This window comes from Carcharhinus amblyrhynchos, chromosome 10, assembly GCF_965287045.1.
Source record: "Carcharhinus amblyrhynchos chromosome 10, sCarAmb.v2.hapA, whole genome shotgun sequence".
In the NCBI taxonomy this organism is placed as follows: Eukaryota; Metazoa; Chordata; class Chondrichthyes; order Carcharhiniformes; family Carcharhinidae; genus Carcharhinus; species Carcharhinus amblyrhynchos.
This window is the reverse complement of record NC_137333.1, coordinates 107,015,911-107,028,666: the sequence shown is the minus strand read 5'-3', so window position 1 is coordinate 107,028,666 and position 12,756 is coordinate 107,015,911. Positions and strand designations below refer to the sequence as shown.

Genomic DNA, 12,756 nt, shown 5'->3' with positions numbered 1-12,756 from the left:
AATGGAGAGTGCAGGAGGGCATGCTGGGAGCAGCACCAGGAATATCTAAAAATGAGGTGTCCCCCTGGTGAAGGTCCAACACAGGACTCTGCATAGCAAACGGGAAAAACAGCAAGTAATAGACAGAGCTAATCCATCCCACAACCAACCGATCAGATCTAAGTTCTGCAGTCCTTCCACTTCCTGTTGTGAATGGTGGTGGATAATTAAACATCTCACTGGAGGAGGAGGCTCCACAAATATCCCCATCCTCAATGATGGAGGAGTCCAGCACATCAGTATGAAAGACAAGGCTGGAGTATTGGCAGCAATCTTCAGCCAGAAGTGCTGAGTGGATGATCCATCTCGGCCTCCTCCAGTGGTCCCCAGCATCTCAGACTCCCGTCTCCAGCCAATTCGATTCACCCCACATGATATCAAGAAATGATTGGAGGCACTGGATACTGGATACAAAGGCAACGGGGCCTAATAACTTTCCGGCAATAGCACTGAAGACTTGTGCTCCTGAACTTATAACTCCCCTGGCCAAGCTCTTCCAGAACAGTTACAACACTGGCATCTACCCAACAATGTGGAAAATTGCCCAGGTATGTCCTGTACACAAAAAGCAGGACAAATCCAGCCCGGCCAATTACCGCCCAGTCTACTCTCGATCATCAGTAAAGTGATGGAAGGGGTCATTGACAGCGCTATCAAGCAGCACCTGCTCAGCAATAACCTGCTCAGTGCCGCCCAGTTTGGGTTTCACCAGGGTCACTCAGCTCCTGACCTCATTACAGCCTTGGTTCAAACATGGACAAAGGAGCTGAATATCAGAGGTGAGGTGAGAGTGACAGCCCTTCACATCAAGGCCTCATTTGACAGACTGCGGCATCAAGGAGCCCGAGTGAAACTGGAATCAATGGGATTCAGGGGACAAACTCTCCGCTGGTTATACCTGGTACATAGGAAGATGGTTGTGGAGGGTCAGACTCTCAGCTCCAGGACATCTCTGCAGGACTCTCTCAGGATAGTGTCCTGGGCCCAACCATCTTCAGCTGCTTCATCAATAACCTTCCCTCCATCATAAAGTCAGAAGTGGAAATGTTCACTGATGATTGCACAATGTTCAGCACCATTCGCGACCCCTCAGATACTGAAGCAGTCCATGTTCAATTGCAGCAAGATCTGGACAATATCCAGGCTTGGGCTGACAAGTGGCAGTAACATTTGTGCCACACAAATGCCAGGCAATGACCATCACCAATAAGAGATACATTAACCACCGCCCTTTAACATTCAATGGTGTAACCGTCACTGAATCCTCCACGGTCAACATCCTTGGGGTCACCATTGACCAGAAACTCAACTGGACTCACCACCATAAACAGTGGCTACAAGAGCAGGTCAGAGGCCAGGAATATTGCCACGAGTAATTCACTTCTTGACTCCCCAAAGCCTGTCCACCATCTATAGGGCACAAGTTGGGAGTGTGATAGAATACATCACACTTGCCTGGATGGGTGTGGCTCCAACAACACTCAAGAAGCTCAACACCATCCAGGGCAAAGCAGCTGCTTGATTGGCACCACATCCACTCCCTCCACCACCAACACACAGTAGCAGCAGTGTGTATTATCTTCAAGATGCACTGTAGCAATTCACCAAAGATCCTTACACACCACCTTTAAACTCACAACCACTCCAATCTAGAAGGACAGAGGCAGCAGATACACAGGAACACCAACACCTGCAAGTTCCCCTCCAAGCATCTCACCATTCTGACTTGGAAATATATTGTTGTTCCTTCGCAGTCACTGGGTTAAAATCCTGGAATTCCCTCCCTAAAGGAATTGTGGGTCAACCCATAGCACATGGACTGCAGCGATTCAAGAAGGCAGCTCACCACCACCTTCTCAAGAGCAACTAGGGATGGGCAATAAATGCTGGCCAGCCAGTGATGCCCGTATCCCATGAATGAGTAAAAAAAGGACACAGGCTGTGTGTGGAAAGGAGAGTGTTACCGGAATAACATCCTCAGAACCAGGTTTCCAAACACGTGCCTGTGAATACTGTCCCCTAATGAGTGTCTGTTTGATGATTCATCATCATACACAATTCAAAACTGAGAGAGTGTTTGCAATAAGGATTGTTCCATTAGTAAAGATATCTTCAAGTGATGGAGAGCATGTTTTTCACTGCTTTAATTCCTCAGCAATGCCCAACAGGTTTGCTGAGACTCTCAGGGACTCTTAGCGACGGGCGAGCTCTGTGATTTGGAGCAGTTGGAGAAGGAAGTGAGCAGCGCTGTTCAGACCAACAGCACTCTGCCCTGAGACTGTCTCCCCCAGGCTGAACGTCATTTCCAATCAACAGCAGAGAAACAAGCCAGTCAGCCCCTCAATCCTGTCTCCAAGCCTTTTTCTGATTGGAGGACAGGAAGCTGTAAGCTGGTCACTGCAGGAAAGTGAGACCATCTCTAAGGTCCAGCCCAGAGCTCCAATCACAGCCAGTTTAATATGTACAAACCTCACCCAATTACACAACTGGTACAGCACACAGAGAGTAAAGAACATTGGAATTAGGAGCAGGAGTCGGCCATCTCGCCCCTCGAGCCTGCCCCCCCCCATTCAATAAGATCATGGCTGAGCTTTTTACGGACTCAGCTCCACTTACCCACCCGCTCACCATAACCCTTAATTCCTTTACTGTTCAAACATTTCTCTATCTTTGCCTTAACAACATTCAGTGAGGGAGCAACTGACTAGGATGCTGATGGCCCTAACCACAGGATCATTCCCAAAAGGCTCTCGGCGAGAAGATTTCAGAAAACACAACAGGAAATCCACAGCAGTTTCAGAAATATCAGGAACAGAGGCTCCAGCTGAAGAAATGGCCATTCTGCCCATCACAACTGTCTCTTCATTCAATCAGGTGGTGTTTAATTAATATCCTGACTCCATTAGCCTGTCCTGCATTAGTTAAAGTTAAAGTTAGTTAAAGTTTATTTATTGGTCACACATAGAGAGTATATTAACTCTGCAATGAAGTTACTGTGAAATTCCTCTCATCGCCACACTCCAACATCTATACGAGTCAATGCTCCTAACCTGTCACACTGCATAACACATTACATTGCAAAATACCCGTGTCCCCATCAAACACTCCCAGGACAGGTACAGCACGGGGTTAGATACAGAGTAAAGCTCCCTCTACACTGTCCCCCATCAAACACTCCCAGGGCAGGGACAGCACGGGGTTAGATACAGAGTAAAGCTCCCTCTACACTGTCCCCCCATCAAACACTCCCAGGACAGGTACAGCACGGGGTTAGATACAGAGTAAATCTCCCTCTACACTGTCCCCCCCATCAAACATTCCCAGGACAGGTACAGCACAGGGTTAGATACAGAGTAAAGCTCCCTCTACACTGTCCCCCCATCAAACACTCCCAGGACAGGTACAGCACGGGGTTAGATACAGAGTAAAGCTCCCTCTACACTGTCCCCCATCAAACACTCCCAGGACAGGTACAGCACAGGGTTAGATACAGAGTAAAGCTCCCTCTACACTGTCCCCCCATCAAACACTCCCAGGACAGGTACTGCACGGGGTTAGATAAAGAGTAAAGCTCCCTCTACACTGTCCCCCCATTAAACACTCCCAGGACAGGTACAGCACAGGGTTAGATACAGAGTAAAGCTCCCTCTACACTGTCCCCCCCATCAAACACTCCCAGGACAGGTACAGCACGGGGTTAGATACAGAGTAAAGCTCCCTCTACACTGTCCCCCCCATCAAACACTCCCAGGACAGGTACAGCACAGGGTTAGATACAGAGTAAAGCTCCCTCTACACTGTCCCCCCATCAAACACTCCCAGGACAGGTACAGCACGGGGTTAGATACAGAGTAAAGCTCCCTCTACACTGTCCCCCATCAAACACTCCCAGGACAGGTACAGCATGGGGTTAGATACAGAGTAAAGCTTCCTCTACACTGTCCCCCATCAAACACTCCCAGTACAGGTACAGCATGGGGTTAGATACAGAGTAAAGCTCCCTCTACACTGTCCCCTATCAAACACTCCCAGGACAGGGACAGCACGGGGTTAGATACAGAGTAAAGCTCCCTCTACACTGTCCCTATCAAACACTCCCAGGACAGGGACAGCACGGGGTTAGATACAGAGTAAAGCTCCCTCTACACTGTCCCCCCATCAAACACTCCCAGGACAGGTACAGCAGTCCAGTCCAATGCCGGCATCTCCACATTATCCATCTTGATGAAGAAGTTGATATTATGGTCATTCGTCCCCAAGGAGCCTCACACAACGAGATGGACAATCATTCCTTTCTCATTCCCCAATACCCAGTCCAGGATGGCCAGTTGGTTCCAGAAAACCATTCCATACTCACTCCCGGAACTCTGTCGCTCTCTCTGTTTAACCTGGTGCCTTTTCCCTGCTCCTTAATTTAAATTCACGGAACAGGACTTCGTTCAGACTCCTGTTCTTGTCCTTGATAAGTGCTGGAACGTTCCATTCCCTGGTTTCTGGGACTTGCTCTTGTTTTTTTGGGAAATGTATATTGTGTAATTCCTTCTCCTGACTCTGGCTGGCAATGGAACTAAAACTGCTTTCCATTTCTCTCTGTGTCCCTGGGTCCTCTGTCACTCGCCAACACTCACATTCTCCTACTTTGTTTTAACGTCCCTCAGTGACTCAGTCATTTCAAACACAAGTCCCCACTTCAAGGGTCATAAAACCTCATTAAGATGCTGGTATACAAACAACTATATCAGAACTAGGGGGCCTCAAAATGAAGGGGGGACAGTTTAGAACGGAGTTGAGGAGGAACTTCTTCACTCAAAGGGTGGTGAATCTCTGGAATTCTCTGCCCGTTGAAGTGGTGGAGGCTGCCTCACTAAATATATTTAAGTCACGGGTAGATAGGTTTTTGGTAGGCAAGGGGATTAAGGGTTATGGGGAGAAAGCGGGAAAGTGGAACTGATCCACGACAGATCAGCCATGATCTTATTGAATGGCGGGGCAGGCTCGAAGGGCTAGATGGCCTACTCCTGCTCCTATTTCTTATGTTGTTAACTTCACAGATCTCCAGATATCAGTTTAAAGTCAAACCAAAACTCAACTAAATATAGAAATATAAATTAATCTTGAAATTATAGCTCACACCCAACACCCACAATTATAAATACGATTTACGAAAGCAATCTCTAATTAGGTCAGAGATATCTTGTTAAGCAGTCCATGTAAACCAATGGGTGAGATGTGGTCAGACACCCCACACTCACAGTTACGGATTTGTCACTAACTCCCCCCAGGCACTTATCACGCTAGCTTCTTACTCAGGGATTTAAATCAAGTTCTGTTTTAAATATTGATGGCTCTCTCTGTAACATCACTATGATTTAAACCCTGGATTCTCTGAATCATTAATCGCCATGAAAAGTAAATTGCATGACCGGTTATTTAACAAACATTTATGTAACTTAGGAACGATGTTATCTCATTTAGTATTTTGTATCTAAACTCGAGAACTCATCTCCAAACACACTTCAGTGGGGGTGGTGGAGGAGGGAGGCACCTTGTCGAGGAGAGATGCCCGGACACTCTTTGTACAACCTGATAATCCAGCTAAAGGTGTTTAGGAAGGTTCTCTGAAGGACGGTAATGTTCTCTGACAGATCCTCTCATTCAGGGAGAGTTAGGTCAGTGCGTCAGGCACACTTCAGTGCCTTTCTCACCCTGAGGTGAGGGTGAGCATTAGAGGGGTGGACCTGTTCCAGGATAGTCCCACAGGGGCTGGCTTTCTAACGATCCACACTCACCATCCTCAAATGGACTGGGTCTCCTGGTGTCAGCTTCCGAAGCAGTTCCTCTGGGAAGAGTGATTGATCCAGGACAGAATCCACATTTCAATATTGTACCAAGATCAGCCCTGTGTCTGTTTATAGAATCACAGATCCCCACAGTGCAGAATGAGGCCCTTCGGCCCATCGAGTCTGCACCGAACACAATCCCACCCAGGCCCTTCCCCCATATCCCTACACATTTACCCACTAATCCCTCTAACCTACACATCCCTGGACACTAAGGGGCAATTTTTAGCACAGCCAATCAACCTAACCCACACATCTTTGGACTGTGGGAGGAAACCGGAGCACCCGGAGGAAACCCACACAGACACGGGGAGAATGTGCAAACTCCACACAGACAGTGACCCGAGCGGGGAATCGAACCCAGTGTCCTGGAGCTATGAAGCAGCAGTGCTAACCACTGTGCTACTGCACAGTCTTTGTGAGTTGGAGGGATCAGACTGAAGGAAGTGTTTTGCAGAATTTCCACCCGGTGTGGAGTGACTGATGGAAACAGATTCTCTCCGATTTGTGCAGTTTAATTAACAGCGAGAGGCTCCTTTCCCGTAACTCCTGACTCACCGACTCTCATCAACTCTCTCAATCTCACCCCCAAATACATCCACTTCATGGTTTTCTGATGGGAAATGTTCTCCTTTAAAAGGGTGAAAAGGTTCCAAAGATTCTTGAATAAGATTAAATGCCTTTGGAAGTGGAAATGACAAATGGATTTGTCAGCGGTTTGAGTGAGCAGTGAGCCTCGCTCTCACTGCTCCTGAGTAAAGATCTCTGTGCAATCAGTCCATTCCCCACGTGTTCACCCTCAGTCTGAGCTGTGACGAGATTAACACAGGATCTGCTGAGGGAAAGGTCAGCCTGACACCCTGAGCAAGAACAGAAACATTACACAACTGATTCAAACCACGAGCATCATCGGTAACGATCACCAGGCAACTCACCGATATACCATCTAATCCACACACAGCACCAAGGAGACCATTCAGCCCATCATAAGAACATAAGAACATAAGAAATAGGAGCAGGAGTCGGCCATCTAGCCCTTCGAGCCTGCCCCGCCATTCAATAAGATCATGGCTGATCTGTCGTGTCTCAGTTCCACTTTCCCGCCCTCTCCCCATAACCCTTAATCCCCTTGCCTATCAAAAACCTATCAACCCACGTCTTAAAAATATTTAGCGAGGCAGCCTCCACCACTTCAACGGGCAGAGAATTCCAGAGATTCACCACCCTTTGAGTGAAGAAGTTCCTCCTCAACTCCGTTCTAAACCGCCCCCCCTTTATCTTGAGGCTGTGCCCCCTAGTCCTACTATCCTTTCTGAGCGGGAAGAGTCTCTCCACCTCTATCCTATCCATCCCATTCATCATCTTATACGTCTCAATGAGATCTCCCCTCATTCTTCTAAACTCTGGGGCACTCCACTAGTCACCATCCGCCAATCCGAATAGCACCCGTTGACCCCCACTCTCTGCCTCCTATTTGACAACCAATCCTCTATCCACGCTAACACCCTACCCCCAACTCCATGTCCCTCGACCTTCTGCAATAACCTCTTGTGAGGTACCTTGTCAAACACCTTCTGAAAATCTAGAAAGACCACATCCACCGGCTCTCCTCTATCCACCGCCCTAGACACATCCTCATAGAACTCCAGTAAATTTGTCAGACACGACTTCCCTTTAATGAAACCGTGCTGCGTCTGCTCTATCAAGCAATTCCCTTCAAGATGCCTCGCTATTTCCTCCTTAATGACAGATTCTAACATTTTACCCACCACAGACGTTAAACTAACCGGCTTATAATTCCCCGCCTTTTGCCTGGCACCCGTTCTTAAACAACGGCGTAACATTAGCCGTTTTCAAATCTTCCAGCACTTCCCCGGAATCCAGCGACGTCTGGAAAATAACCACCAAGGCATCCACTATCACCTCCGCCATTTCTTTCAGAACCCTCGGATGCATTCCATCCGGTCCTGGGGACTTGTCCACAATCAGCCCCTCCAGTCTGTCGAGCACCGCCTCTCTAGTAACAGTAATGTCATTAAGACCCTCCAGTCCTACCACCTTTCCATCACTAACACCCGGCAAATTATTCACGTCCTCCTCCGTGAAGACAGAAACAAAAAAGTTATTCAATACCTTAGCCATATCCTCATCCCCTACCACTAGGTCCCCTTTCTCATCCTCTAAAGGACCAACATTCACCCTAGCCAGCCTCTTCCTTTTTATATATTTATAAAAACTCTTGCTATCCTTTTTTATATTAAGCGCTAGCCCAGCTTCATAGTTTCTCCTACCCTTCTTTATCAACTTCTTTGTCAATCTTTGTTGACATTTAAACCTCTCCCAATCCTCTTCTCGCCCACTACTCTTAGCTATTCTAAATTCCTCCGCTTTTAATTTAACACTTTCCTTCACCTCCTTCGTTATCCACGGCTTATTACCTCTCCTCCTACGGTCCTTTTTGACCATCGGAATAAATTTCCGCTGAGCACCAAGAAAGATCTCCTTAAAGATCCTCCACTGCTCCTCAGCAGACCCTCCCTCCAACGCGCTCCCCCAGTCAACATTCGCCAATTCTTCTCTCATCCTACCGTACTCCCCTCTGTTCAAACAAAGGACGCGCGTCCGGGAACCCACTTTCTCCTCCTCCATCTGCACCAGAAACTCCACCATACAATGATCACTCTCCCCAAGAGGATCCTTCACCACAAGGTCCCTGATTCTACCCGCCTCATTACATAATACCAGATCCAAGATAGCTCTCTCCCTCGTCGGCTCCAACACGCACTGTTCCAGGAAACTATCCCGGCAGCATTCCAAGAACTCCTCCTCGAGCCCACCGCGTCCAACATGGGTCAACCAATCAATATGCAGATTGAAATCCCCCATAACTACGGCCGTCCCATTCCTGCACGCCGCACTTATTTGCGCGTTAACAACCCGCCCCACCTCCAGATCATTATTCGGGGGCCTATAGACGACACCCACCATTTGCCAGTTCCTGGCCCATTCGCCCAGCCTATCTAGATCCTTCTGCAGACTCTCCACACCCTCTGCACAATTTGCCTTTCCACCAATCTTGGTGTCATCAGCAAATTTCGACACTCTACACTCGGTTCCCTCCTCCAGATCATCTATATAAATGGTAAATAGCTGAGGCCCCAGCACCGACCCCTGGGGCACCCCACTAGTCACCAACCGCCAATCCAAATAGCACCCATTGACCCCCACTCTCTGCCTCCTATTTGACAACCAGTCCTCTATCCACGCTAACACCCTACCCCCAACTCCATGTCCCCTGACCTTCTGCAATAACCTCTTGTGAGGTACCTTGTCAAACGCCTTCTGAAAATCCAGAAAGACCACATCCACCGGCTCTCCTCTATCCACCGCCCTAGACACATCCTCATAGAACCATCAAATCAGCTTGTTCTCTCGGACAATCAATCCCATTCCTCCTGATCTTTCCCTGTCCAATTCCTTTCCAACTATTTCCACAATTACCTTTGGAGAGTTATTCTTCACTCAGCTTCCAGTGGCCCCCTCCTGCACTGGAGGATTCGAGGATTCTGCTGTCTCACTCCAGATTTCCAGAATCCACATTAGTTTTAACCACATCGCTGTGTCCCTGGACTCAGATGTAGGCCAGGCCAGGTAAGGAGGGCAGATTTCCTCCCCGGAAGGACATGAGAGAACCAGGTGGGTTTTCTGATGATTAACAGCTGTTCTGGAAGGCACCAAACACCGGAGATATTGAAAGATGTGAATTCAGCACCGCCCCGAAGTATCTTACAGACCCGGAGACTCCAGACCCGCCCTGGAGAGTTGACAACACCAGGAATTATCAACTCAATGCTCTGAGCAGAGGAAGCACTCCCTCAGCACTGACCCTCTGACAGTGCGGCGCTCCCTCAGCACTGACCCTCTGACAGTGCGGCGCTCCCTCAGCACTGACCCTCTGACAGTGCGGCACTCCCTCAGCACTGACCCTCTGACAGTGCGGCGCTCCCTCAGCACTGACCCTCTGACAGTGCGGCACTCCCTCAGCACTGACCCTCTGACAGTGCGGCACTCCCTCAGCACTGACCCTCTGACAGTGCGGCACTCCCTCAGCACTGACCCTCTGACAGTGCGGCACTCCCTCAGCACTGACCCTCTGACAGTGCGGCACTCCCTCAGCACTGACCCTCTGACAGTGCGGCGCTCCCTCAGCACTGACCCTCTGACAGTGCGGCGCTCCCTCAGCACTGACCCTCTGACAGTGCGGCACTCCCTCAGCACTGACCCTCTGACAGTGCGGCACTCCCTCAGCACTGACCCTCTGACAGTGCGGCACTCCCTCAGCACTGACCCTCTGACAGTGCGGCACTCCCTCGGCACTGACCCTCTGACAGTGCGGCACTCCCTCAGCACTGACCCTCTGACAGTGCGGCACTCCCTCAGCACTGACCCTCTGACAGTGCGGCACTCCCTCAGCACTGACCCTCTGACAGTGTGGCACTCCCTCAGCACTGACCCTCTGACAGTGTGGCACTCCCTCAGCACTGACCCTCTGACAGTGCAGCACTCCCTCAGTACTGACCCTCTGACAGTGCGGCACTCCCTCAGCACTGACCCTCTGACAGTGCGGCACTCCCTCAGCACTGACCCTCTGACAGTGCGGCACTCCCTCAGCACTGACCCTCTGACAGTGCGGCGCTCCCTCAGCACTGACCCTCTGACAGTGTGGCACTCCCTCAGTACTGACCCTCTGACAGTGCGGCACTCCCTCAGCACTGACCCTCTGACAGTGCGGCACTCCCTCAGCACTGACCCTCTGACAGTGCGGCACTCCCTCAGCACTGACCCTCTGACAGTGCGGCGCTCCCTCAGCACTGACCCTCTGACAGTGTGGCACTCCCTCAGTACTGACCCTCTGACAGTGCGGCACTCCCTCAGCACTGACCCTCTGACAGTGTGGCACTCCCTCAGTACTGACCCTCTGACAGTGTGGCACTCCCTCAGCACTGACCCTCTGACAGTGTGGCACTCCCTCAGTACTGACCCTCTGACAGTGCGGCACTCCCTCAGCACTGACCCTCTGACAGTGCGGCACTCCCTCAGCACTGACCCTCTGACAGTGCGGCGCTCCCTCAGCACCGACCCTCAGTGTATTGGTGTAGATTATTGAGTGAAATCTGGCACGGATGTGGGACTCGGAGCCTCTGTGACAAGACTGACTCTCCCCTGAGGACAAGGTCCTCGTTTTCAACTGAAGATAAAGTTCTGTTACCTGTTAAAAACTCTGAGGAGACAAGGAGTCATTTTCAAGTGGAATAAAAGTAAATCTGGGTGAACTGTTGTATTATTGAATAGCAGTGTGTCAGAGAGAGTGCTAATATGTGCAGATCAAAGCCAGCCTGGTTGACAGTGACACACCCCCAGCTCTGTCAGCCTGCTGCTCACAAAAATAAACATTCAGTTGAGAGAGAGCAGAACCAGCGGAGATATTTACACATTCAGAATGAAGAATATTCCTCCCTCTCTCTCCGTACCTTTGCCTGGGGCAGTTGCTGATGTCCCGATGGGCTCAGAATGATGTTCCCACAGTTAGTTCCAAATCTCACATCCCATTGGGAATCTTTGAGGGAATTGTCATTCAGGACAATGAGGATTTGCTGGACAGCAACCTGTCCCGTCACCATAGTAACGGCAGTCTGGGATATGGATATAATGATGGAGTTACCCCCCCGGTTATGCTGCAGTGTGATCGTGGAGTGTTTGCTGTTCCTGTCTCTCTCTCTCTCCCGTCACTGGGAAAAGGGAGTGAAAACTTTCTTATTTGCAACAACTTGTGTTAAAATGATGCTTTCAGTGGAACTGCCATCAAAGGTGGAGGGGGCACGGCGGCACAGCGGGTTCGCGCTGCTGCCCCACAGCACCAGGGACCCGGGTTCGATTCCTGGCTCGGGTCACTGTCTGTGCGGAGTCTGCACATTCTCCTCGTGTCTGCGTGGGTTTCCTCCGGGTGCTCCGGTTTCCTCCCACAGTCCGACAGACGTGCCGGTTAGCTGCACCGTCCGTGCCAAATTCTCCCTCAGCGTCCTGGGGTTTTCCGGTCTCACTGGTCCCAAAACAGTAAAATCCCAGCCGAGATCTTTCCCTTGTTCGCCCCTCGCCCGCTCCGATTCCCGTGACGGGCACGGTGGTTCGATTCCGGCCTTTGTGTCTCACAATGTGTCGACTCGGTGGATTTGGTAAATGTGTGGCAGGAGGTGGGTGGGTTTGACCCATTTCTAGAGAGTCAGCACAGTCTCGATGGGCCAGCTGGCCTCCTCACTGTGGGGTTCTGTGATTCTCTGGGAAATTCGGGAAGTTGCTGCTGTCTGCAGAGTCCCTGAAGGAAATGGACTGGAATTTTAGTTGAAGCTGAAACTGAAAGCAGACGGGAGGAGTGGACTGTCTGAAATCTCCGTAAAGTATTGGACCTCCTGTCTGTGTGTCGTTTGTCATTCAGACTAACTGTGATTCGAGTCCAGGTGACCCTTAGTCAAAGCTTTGACAGAGAGTCACCCAGAATCGAAACGTCAGCTCTCCCCTCTCCTCTCAGACACTGCCGGGCCGACTGGGATTTTCCAGCATTTTCTCTTTTGGTTTCAGATTCCAGCATCCGCAGGAATTTGCTTTAATCTAACTGTGACTCACCTGGTCAGTTATGTTTCATTCCAGATGATTCTAACTCATGTTAAACTTAAAAAACACAAAAAGTCAAATATTTCTCCTGGGGGCAGGCCCAGGGGTGGTGTGGGGTAAATTTGGTGATTTTTGTCTCTGTGGAGATTGTAACAATTATTCTTATCCTCACATTGCTCTCTGCCATTTCCCCAGTCCCACAACTTCC

General features: G+C 49.9%; 1 protein-coding gene across 1 annotated transcript in view; it reads right to left on the bottom strand.

Moving 5' to 3' along the window:
- Positions 1-6,652: 6,652 nt before the first annotated feature.
- The window catches only part of LOC145349324 (cholecystokinin receptor-like), a 52,885-nt gene continuing 46,781 nt past the window's right edge, over positions 6,653-12,756 (bottom strand). The window contains exons 6-7 of the mRNA XM_080197824.1: positions 11,411-11,572; positions 6,653-6,739 (exon numbers count right to left, since the gene is read on the bottom strand). Of these exons, the coding sequence (XP_080053950.1) occupies positions 6,653-6,739; positions 11,411-11,572 (249 nt within the window). The remainder of the gene's footprint in view (positions 6,740-11,410; positions 11,573-12,756) is intronic.